An 11,094-nucleotide genomic window follows, 5' to 3' on the forward strand; every position below is an offset into this window, starting at 1 on the left:
GCTATTTACCACCTCCGAGTAAGTGTTAAATGTTAGACGTGCCAAAGGTTTAACGATTTATTCCATTTAAAGCAGAACAGGGAACAATCTAAGCTTAACATATACGCTCTTGATAAAATTTAAACGGATTACCTACACATATTTTAGATACTTAATATTCACACAATTATGCGCTCATTATGTTTAATTGAATTGACCTTGTTTCCGATTTCCAATAAATTTAAGAAATATTGCCAACAATAACGAAACAGAAAGAACCAGAGTCATAAAGTTAATAAGAGACAGATGAATACAGGTGAAGGCCTTATTTATATATACACAGTGAGAACCTTAAGTCAAAGTTTGCTGTTCAATTCAATTCTGTTTTGGCACTGACAAATGATTTAAAGCGCAAAAGTGTATGTACAGGCTCGAGAGTGCCTTGAATGCATACCTTGATGAATAATGAGCAAATAATTGCTCCAATTGCTTATTCGCGCCAAAATATAAACGACGCTACGAACCATGTCTTTAAATGTACTAATTTCCTGGTAATTAGCCAAATTCCTAAGCACAATTTGATTTTAAAGGGATTAAGAGCTAGCAAAACTCTAGAGTATGCACTATTAGTAATTGAACTGATGAATTTCATGCGAAAACTTTTTCATTGGTAATGCGTATTAATAATATCTTTCTGTAATATTGGAATGGAGTTTTGTCTGATAACAGACACTAAAATGAGGTGTGAGTGATCTTCCTTTTAACTTTGTCCGTGTTGTTAGAGTTGGTTTTCAAAGTGTTCCATTCCGTTTGCCTCATCTGATACTTGCTTTTTGCTAAAATCCCTTTCTTACATTGTAAATCAAATTTCGTATATGTATTTGTAATACATATAATATTTCTAAAATACTGAAAAATTAAATATTTTTCATAGCGAAAAGATTATAAATTCTTTTCTGCTTCGTTTACACGTACGATCGCTTGACATCGTGATAATAGCGAATCTCTTTCTCCATCTATTCTGAATAATAAGTTAAAACTAAAAAACAATATAAGGCTAAATGAACATAAACATGTATATTTTAGTCAATTAAATGAAAATCATTGTTTAGGTTCCCTTTTTTATAACGCATTATATTTGCTCAGCTAATTATTATCATGAAATTATTTTGAAAACAAATTGTGTTTTTCACGTTTTATTTATTATGCTTTTTAATGTCATTGTTATTTTAAATTTCATAATGTTTTCATTTCATATAAGTAGAATAAGACTTTTTTCCTTTTGCTTTCACTAAATTTGATATAAATATTGTTATTGAGGTTTTTTGTATATATATTGATTGTATATGTGTTGGGTGTGTCCTCATTATCATTTCTGTGTTTCAAGTTATATATTACGATCTCATGTGTGGGAATAATAAAAATTCACTAAAAGTATATAGACTTAAGTTTTGAAAGTCAACAATAGATGTGAACGCGATACGACATTTTTAAAAAATTTAAGTACTTGCAGATTATTTTTGATTTTATTATTATGTCGGATAATATGGAACATGTATGCATTTGTATGATTGTAAAGTTTAGTTACTATTAATAAGTATCTTGGCTATAATATCTATCGTTTTTATATTTTCTTTGTTTTCATAAAAATGTGCTTTTCTTTTTTCTTTGATGTTATTTACTACAAAAAAAGTGTCATCTGTGTTATGTAAGTGTAAATATATATGTACGTGTAAGTAAACATTCGATTTATTTATTTCTTTTTTTTTTTTTTAAATTTCTAAGAAAAAGTATATGCAATTGAATTGTGTCTTTTTTTTAGCAAAACGCGTTTCGTCAATTCTGTCGGTGGTGGTGATGATGATGGCCAATTGGAACGTTGTCAAAAATACATAAAATATACAAAAAGGGAAAAATAATAAGGATTAAAATATTCTATGGCTTAAAGGTTTAATCATACAATTATATCTGTTTTTAGTAGATCGGAGGTATACAGTAGCTTAAAACTTTTCATATTAACTAATGATTGATTGATCGATATACAAAATTGATGGTCGCTGACCCTACTTGGTGTAATTTTCTTTTTAGTATAAATTAAGTTTGCGTGTACTGGGAGTAAAGCCAGAAAGTTTTTTAATAGAAATTTGTATATGTTTTGTGTGTTCAAAAGGTGGGTTAAAAAATTATTATAATTTAGACGAAAACAATACTTTTTTCATTTTTTATTATATTAATTGCCTTAAATTATTATTTCATAAATGTATTTTCATTTAGAAGATCCCACTTTTTATCAATGCAAATGGAGTTCTTTTTAAGTGTCATAGTTGTCTTAAAATTTTCGTTGATTTTTATTTATAATTTTTCGTTTTGGTTCTTTGCTTTTGGCGTTTTTTAAAATTTATTTATTTTTGATTTCTTAAATAATAACTGTTGTACATAACTTTGTGTTTACGCACGTATATTAAACAATATGCAGTACACTCAAGTGTTAACTTTCTACTTATATCGTAATATATATGCATGTGTACGTAATTTCGCAATATGTTTACTTCTTAATATCGTTGTTAATTATGCTCAAACGACGAATATTGGGTTTATCGTAGTCCTCCATAGAAATCCCTCTAGACAAGCGTCTACCATTCGAGCCCTCGAAGGAGCCGGAGCTGGTAGAAAAAGCGCGACCGCGATCAACGCCGGGCATAACCACAGAGGTCAACAAACCTTGTCCTTTGCAGAACAATAATATAGACTGGGCCACCTTGGCCGGCTAAAAATAATAAAACAAAATTATATTAAACAATAATATTTAAAAATACTGCTATGTAAAAGCGTGAGCCAAGACGATCGTTTTGATAATAAATTAAAGAAGGTATGTTCATTTTGGGGAAATTCTTGAATATATATATATATTGCCCCAAGCATACACAAAAAGATCAGAACGATCTTTAGCAATGGCCTGTAAATAGGTCCATTGAGAAAATGCACCAAACTTTAAATTGTTCAACGACAATTTGAAACCCAAAGATTTGAAACCGTTGGAGCTACAGTTTCAGGCATTTCGATAATTCCACACTTTGCGCGATATGCTTCAATTTATAAAAGGCAAGTAAGAAAGTCACATTCGGGGTGCGCCGAATCTCGCATACCCAAATTGCTACTATTATTAAGAAAATATAATCGCAGATAATATATCTTCATTTAAGGAGTGTACGAAATAGTTTCAAATATACGGTCTTGTTGTTTGCCTTATGGTAAATAAGGATAAAACCTGAAAAAAGTGAAAAAAACAAAATTTGATCACTTGTAACTTTAAGTGGGCATGGCGGATGTTTTCCATTTTTACAAATTTCATCCTTCTAAGTTTGTAATTTCCGAGTAACCAGAAAAAATTCAGAAATTGTTGCTAAAATAAACGGAGTTGCGTTCAGCTTACGGTCCGCTGTGCACTTGAATTTGGACCGATTTGGCAAATTTTTGAAATTAATCTGCGTGTACAAATATCCAATGTGAGGAGTGTGCCATGGCTAAATCAATTCAGAATTTATATACTGTATAGAGTCTCCGAAGCTTCCTTTAGGGTGTTACATACATTATGGAAAAAAACAACATGAGTATACCCCCATCTTGGTGAATACGAAATGGGCTCTAATTAGTGGTAAAAAGTTTTTAAAAATGTATGATCGAAAGTTTTTAAAATTAAGTGAAAGTTGTTTTTTCGATTAATTTAGTGAAGGATTTATGTATTCTATTTCCTAAATTTTTCTGAAGTATTTTTTAAAAGCCTGTTGGGAACGGTTTGAGATTTGAATGATTGCACCTGCTTTTATAGCATTAAATCACTGCCTTGGTTTTATAGTTAAACAATTTGTACTGTTCAACATTAAACGATAGGTCAAATTTAGCTATAGTGCGCGTCACTGTTAACAATTGTGAAACAGCTTTGAATCACTTTTATAACAACCGAGTCACTGTGCAGCAAAGAATTTTAATTTCTCTTTCCCTTACCGCATCAGCCAAAACGTCACCAGCTCTTTCGATCTTTAGCATAGTTACTTTTTCCTTTTCGATGTCGCGATGTAATTTCTCCACCATTGAAGCATAAGGACTTAACATACCGGTAATCAATATAACATCTACTTTGCAGCCTTTCAATGTTAAATCTTTACGACTAAAAAATAGAATACCAATAAATGTCAAAAACATTTTTTTAAATTTTCACTTACAACTTACTTCATAAATGCTTTAACATAGAGGCCAACATTTTTGCTATTCAAGGAGCCATGCAAACGTTTTTGATATTCAGTAACCACCTTATCTTTATCTGGATTCTCACCAACAATTTGCTGCAAACGCGTCACAAGTGCGACGAATTGTTTCAAAAATGTGTTTTGTGCGTTCGGTTGTGTATGTGTGTGTTTTTTTTCGTGTTGTTATTGCATGTATGTGGGTATCAAGAAATGTGGTTTTATTGGTTACAAAATTTTTTTACCAAAAATTTGTTCAAGAACATAAAATGGAAATATAAAAAAGTATTCATTAATTTTCATTTTAAAATCGCTGTGTTTAAGTATATACAAAACAAGGACTTGAGATTATCACAAAATACTCGCATGCAATATTTTAGGTGTATATCGTATGTAGAAAATAAAAGAATTATAAGTCGGTGCAGAGGAGTTCGTGCATTTAGTATAACGCTCGTATATAAATAATTTGATCGTAAATTTTAATATACGGTGATAATAATAATAATAAGCAATTGTTGCTTGCATGCGTTAATATCTATTACCATTGCATAGACCACAGACCATTAAGTTGAATTAGTGGTGTTTTTGCTTTTTGTCTTTTGCCACTAAATTTGAATATTTGAGAAAATAAATCTATATGTATATAGAACCAAACTACTATCATAAAAAACAAATGAGATAATTATTTTTTACTTCATCATCGAGCAGGTTTTGAATACCCACCACCACCCCAAGCAAATTGATAAAAATATCCAAGATTTTAGTCGATCTTGTGTTATTCTGCGTAAACCACAATTTTACGTTACGTAAATCTGTTCGAAATGTTTTACTTTGCGAAACTTCGAAAGTCGTTCTTAACGTATCTTAATTGTACATAGAATATTTCAGATGATTAACAAACCCCAATATTTTTTTATTTGGGTATTTGTGCTCTTCGCTTTCACGTTCCGCCGGCTTACAACCATTTTCAAATTGATTTGCAAACTTAAACTAACAAGAGCTCTAGCAATTTGACCTTTTTATTTTAAATAGCTCTCTCTTAGTGTTCAAGCAGATTTGAACGACGAACAGTCAGAGCAGCGACTAATATAATTAAATTGGGTAGGAGTTGATGAAAAGTATTCACACCCAATATGTTACACAAGGAATGTGGTGGTGGGTATAAAAAGCAGCGGACATTTTTTTTATGCTAAAGAAATAACAAAAGTTTTTTATATCTTTTAAATAATAAAATAAAACTCTTTTAAGAGAAGCATTCAAATGAAAAAACGTGAATGTTTTGTGGTGAAGAGCAAAACTTTTTCACTTTTCAGAATAGCGAAACTCCTTTTCTTTTTTCCTGGCTTCTTTTTTTCGATATTAAAAATTGCAATACTAATGAAATACAGAGGGAGCTCTGTACTCAGCTTAAAGCCATGCCTTAATCACTTAAATAACGAAAGCAACTGCACGTTCTTTGTCAAAATCGGCATAATAAATGTGAATTGAAGCTTACTAACGGTGAAATTCTGATGTTCTTTATTTGCCTTTCTTAAGATTGTTTTAAATTTTTAGCTATCGTAGACATGTTCGTGACCGCATTTAGCATTTAACGCCGACTAACCTTTGTACCAATATCAAGGTATGATTGTTGTATATGACTGCAATCCTTTCTATAGATTTTCTAATCTGCGCTCTATCTCAGTGCAACAAGAATCTTTTGTCAAATTACAAGAAAATAACACCTTTTTAAGGCACCTCCTTATATTTAATAATCGTTAACAGATTTGCTCTTTACCAAAAGCACTCGTCAAGAGATAATTTGTAAGGCAAAAGCAAGCAATTTCTAAAAGCTTACTAAAGCATATCATACGACAGGGCTAGCGCCAAATTTCAGAGTGGGAAAACATGAATAGAAATAAAAATAAAAATATATTGCCAATATTTTCTAGCGGGTAATATTCTACAGAGAGAAATGGCAGAAAAATGTATATTTTTACAAGGATTTTATACGCGAAAAGAGAATTCGAAAAAATAAAAAAGAAAAAACAGTTTCCAAAAACCGCTTAAAGAAGAAGTTTACAATACCTCCATAACCTGTGCGGAAGAATAGGTTGGTTTTCAAGTGTTAAATGTGTGATAATAGTTGTCGGTGATAGTAATAGTAGTAGCAGTAGTGGTGGTAGCAGTAGTAGAGTAGTAGTAATAGTAACGTGTTACGTAGCAGTAGTAGCAGTTATTACGAAGTTATATATACGATTGTTTGTTTCAAAACAATTTGTTTTCGATTTTTGTTTTTTTTTATCAATAATTAATATTATTACCGGTATAATTTGTTTATTATGTAAGTAAAAAAGAAAGAAGAAAATACATATTAAGATAAATAATAAGAGTAGAAAATGTAACAACAAACATTTTGTACACAAAATTTTAACTGTATTATATATAGGTTTAAATATTATACTTCATTGATTTGACTATCGCCATGAATGTGTTATATATACTTATAAGAGTACGTGAGCCATGATCGCCTTAGAGCGTATCTTTTATATCCACCACTTAAGATAAACATATGAAATCTACATACGTTTCTGTTAGATGCGGACCTATCGGACTATTTCACTAGATATTTTTTCAATCGAGTAAGAAAGTTAGAATTGGTTAGCAGAGAAAAATCGTATTCTCAAGACGTATGGTAAATATGCAGTACTAAACTCATTCGAATTTGTACTGGCGTGGTATTATCGCCGGCTCGAGCGCGTTTGTTTCTTTAATGTTGCCTTTGAAAAATAAGATAATAAGGTGCATTCGCATCAGTTATTACGATAAACTTGGAGAAGTGCTACGGTAGGTAAGTTGTCCCAATTTTTAAGTGGCATGTTCATACATCTTTTGGATTACTTCGGTATGCTATGTGTTGTCGCAATAAGTTGTTGCAATCTTTCGTGGAGGCTATAGGTGTATATGTAAATATATGTAACAATATATCTGTATGTATGGTGTGTTTTAACACTTATAACATATAAAATTTAGTAGGAATTTTATTTTAAGAAACGAGATAAATATGTTTAATATAAGCGTATTTCGCAGATAAGACTTACATGACCGAATTTATGATACATTAGGAAGCTCTCAGCAGATTGAGCGACTTCATCGCTCTTCCATTGGATTAACTGCAAGCACAAATTGAACACGTAACGAAAAAGGTAAAGATTTGTTGAGAATTATTTTCAAATTTTCCTCAATTTTTTTTTGTGCTTATCCCACTTACTTTCGATTTGAATGATTGCATTACACTGGCTGCACTGCCAGTAGCATTAATCAATATTAAACCCAATGCCCGTGTGGGATGAGCTAAACCAAAACGTGCCAATACATTGGCACCGGCACCTTCTCCCAAACCAATTACATATTTTACATGCAGAAAGTCCAAGACTGTCACCAAATCTTCACCCAATGTTTTTAATGATGGAAATTGAAAGCTGAAACAGAAATGACAAACAAACAAAAAATAAAAGTAAAAGAGAACTTCAGGCATCATATAGATAAGCTTATACATTTATATGTATACATATGGTTTCAATGGGCCCATGAAGGTTGTCTAAAGAGTGCTTCGCCACTATTAATCCCATTTCTCATAACTTGCTTTCAATCGTTTTAGGATTGGCTGGATTTTTCTTAGATTACGATGTCTTTCCAATCAAGTTCGGTATCTTTAGGGGCGTCATAGTGAACTTTCTTACTCCACGTTAAGATTTTACCACGAGGTAAGTTCCTATCGATCTTATTCACTTGCAATGGCATTAAATACGTACCATCAGCAAACGCGCTTAACTGCGTCGTAGGAAATTAAATTTACAGCATTACTTACGAAAATTCACGGGTTCCAACAATACTTCACAAAAATACGTTTTGTTATCGTGTGTTTGTTACACGTCTTTTTACATCCGAACTCGAACTCGTTACGTTTTAATAAACACATTCGATCGAGTCAAAGTTTCCACGTCGGATTATGTGAAGCTAACGAAACTAAGTCTTTGCTTGCTTTCTTTAATTTTCCAGATGAGCAGCTCACTTTATTGTCTTTCCATTACTTGTTTAATTACTCCTGGAATGATTTTAGTTCGCTACGTTCGCTATGTGTAGTTTTGTGTGATTAATTGCTTACGCCGAATATCCAGGCATATCCAGACTATGTCGAAATTTCCGAAACAAAAGCGTTTGCATCACAACGATAAGAGTATGTGCATAAACTCTGTAAAGGTTTTAACGGTGATAATTGAAGTAAATTTTTGATATGTCGCTGTATTTTGTGCGGGAAGTTCATTTATTTTTCTGGCGGAGACGCTTATCCAAGATAAATAGTTTGACTTCACCTGATGATAACTGAAAAGGCGCCGTACTTTTTAGACTACCCGATATGATTATTTTATCATTTACATAATTCTCAGCAGTGGCTGGTAAAGGTTTTATAGTAATTCATTTTTAACCAATGCGCTTAAAGGTATCAGAATAGACGCAACCACTTACCTCTCTGGTAATGCTTCAGCATGATCTGCATGACCTGGTACGTCGACATGTAGAAAACACGAACGTTCTCTTATTTCGGTCATGCAAGGACTATTAACAAACTCTTGCAACGAATTATCTGCATACAAATACATTAGTGATTAAAACAAAGAAAGGGGAAAATAGTTATTTTCATTATTGCTACTTATGGTATAAAAGAAGATGGATAACTATATAAAATTTTGTATTTTTGTATGATAAACTGATGTATGTAAATTGTAATGAAATATTAAAGCGAATGTTAGTCTACCACCATTTAAATGACTTTTCTCCTTTAAAAGAAATAGTATTATTTCCTATATGTTTCTTCACGTTTCCAGCAGTTATACAATACAACAATTCTTCCCCGTTAAAACTAAACCCATAACAATGAAAGTAAAGATGACAAGGGAAGTATGGAAATGCACACGCCCTTAGACTAGGAACCCATTTCCATAAGAGAAAGAAATTTGTAGTAAAAAGTGCAAAAAAGGAAACTTATACTTGCTCTGAAAATAGATCTCAGATATCATCTTAAACTATGTATATATATGTATATGCAAACATTGTTATGGATTTTTAAGAAAATAAGTATGTAATTAATTATAATAAGCGTTAATCAAGAACAGCAATGAGTAAGTAATAGAAAAAGCAAACACAATACTCTTTTTATGTCCATCACCGAAGGATGAGGGATGTATACATTTTGTCAAAACCTTTGCAACGCCCACAAGGAAGCATTAGAAACTCCGTAAAGTATGTACATTTTTGATCCGTGTCAAATTCCGAATCGATTTGAACATGTCCGTCCGTCCGTCCGTCTGTACAATGACTGCTCGCTTGGCCGCAAAAATGAATCTATCGACATCAAATTTGGTAGAAACATTGGAAGTTTTTGCACGCAGGTAGTTATTAAAAGTGGTCCAAATTAGTGAGAACACAAGCCCGGAGTGAAGCGTAAACTGAAGGCAACTCCGTTTTTCTAAACAAAAATTTATGAACATACATTATTGTGTAAAGCGAGGACACCGTTGTTTTCCCAAAGGAATTAAAAATTGGTTTTTTGCTCATTTCACATAAACTATAATAGATAAATCTAAAACAATTTCACCGTATATTGTATGCGCGATGCCCTTAAAACCTCTACAAAAGTGGAAAAAGTCGACTACATTCACTTAATTTTATAGAGTTTAATTTTTTTTTTTTCAAAACTTTTGCAGCGCACATAAGAAAGATTTAAAAACCCTACCAAATATATAACTTCGCGGCCAGTTTCAAGTTCGGAATGGACCTAAGCATGTGGGTTCATTAATCTATGCACCTGCGCAAATGTGTAGTAGTCGTGGTAAACATTTTCCCGTTCGAAATAATGAAGGTATGGCTCACAAACTTGCAAAAGAATTTGCAAGTGATCTAAGCTTTTCAAAGCTTTTTTTCTATTGAAAATAGAAAAAATCAGCCGCAAGCAATTAACTTAACGTTAGGGAAAATGAAAATATATATTTCTTTTACTTTTTTCCCTTTTTTCCTATAACAGTAATGGGTATAAAAAATTCGATTACGGCTGTTTGGTTTTGCTTCCTTTCGCTTATTTATTCTCCCAAACTTGTAGATAATGAAAGGAACCGGTAGAAATCGGAATTTTTATTAATATTTCGATATGAACGCAAACAGTGTTTTTGTGAATTTTACGTTTTTATCAAGTTCTTTTTAGATGAAGTTCGTGCCGCAGAATTGCAATTTTTGAGGTAGAGTACGTTTTACTTGCAATTCTTGGGAGGTCCATTTATAAATTAGTTACAGGAGCTTATATTTACAACACTTTAATTGACGTTCTGGTCTTTTCCAATCGAACATTGCACTTCAACTCACTTGACTCGCTGCAATTTGGCTTCCGCAAATATTCTGCTTATATAGCCTTTTAAAAGCAACTTACCGTCACTTAAATTCATCTCGATATTTTTGGTTTAATCTCCCTTCCCGCTAAATTCATGCTAATTGTTGTTAATCTTTCTGCGACTCGCTAGTTGCATAAGTTAGGTGAAGCTTCACGGTTCCGTCTTTGGTTTTTCCTTTCTTTCTAGAATTTAGTTCCTTAGAAAATCGACTAAATCTCGTACATTTTCATGACAATACGTTAAAGCTAACTAAAAGTCTAAAATAGTTAGAGGTAAATTTATTAAAGGCTCATCATCGGTTTTCTAAAAACTCTTTGTATGTATAAATAACAACTAGGATATTATTATTATTATTATTATTTTAATTTTAGACTAATGAATTGAATTCTTAGACTAAAAAAAAAGACATTGAGCACTAGCAACACAGGCTATCGGCTCTAATATAA

At 31.9% G+C, this 11,094-nt stretch overlaps 1 protein-coding gene across 5 annotated transcripts in view; it reads right to left on the minus strand.

Moving 5' to 3' along the window:
• Nucleotides 1–2,223: 2,223 nt before the first annotated feature.
• Nucleotides 2,224–11,094, minus strand: part of LOC119642151 (uncharacterized protein ZK1073.1) — a 75,734-nt gene continuing 66,863 nt past the window's right edge. For 3 of the 5 annotated variants that reach the window (XM_038041144.1, XM_038041142.1, XM_038041145.1), the window contains 7 exons: nucleotides 8,733–8,850; nucleotides 7,474–7,684; nucleotides 7,304–7,375; nucleotides 6,291–6,299; nucleotides 4,210–4,322; nucleotides 3,985–4,147; nucleotides 2,224–2,746 (listed from right to left, as the gene is read on the minus strand). In XM_038041144.1, the coding sequence (XP_037897072.1) occupies nucleotides 2,525–2,746; nucleotides 3,985–4,147; nucleotides 4,210–4,322; nucleotides 6,291–6,299; nucleotides 7,304–7,375; nucleotides 7,474–7,684; nucleotides 8,733–8,850 (908 nt within the window). In that variant the 3' untranslated portion in view covers nucleotides 2,224–2,524. The remainder of the gene's footprint in view (nucleotides 2,747–3,984; nucleotides 4,148–4,209; nucleotides 4,323–6,290; nucleotides 6,300–7,303; nucleotides 7,376–7,473; nucleotides 7,685–8,732; nucleotides 8,851–11,094) is intronic. The other 2 variants (XM_038041146.1, XM_038041143.1) reach the window with 1 other exon arrangement.

The sequence above is a fragment of the Glossina fuscipes genome, unplaced genomic scaffold (genome assembly GCF_014805625.2).
Source record: "Glossina fuscipes isolate IAEA_lab_2018 unplaced genomic scaffold, Yale_Gfus_2 219, whole genome shotgun sequence".
In the NCBI taxonomy this organism is placed as follows: Eukaryota; Metazoa; Arthropoda; class Insecta; order Diptera; family Glossinidae; genus Glossina; species Glossina fuscipes.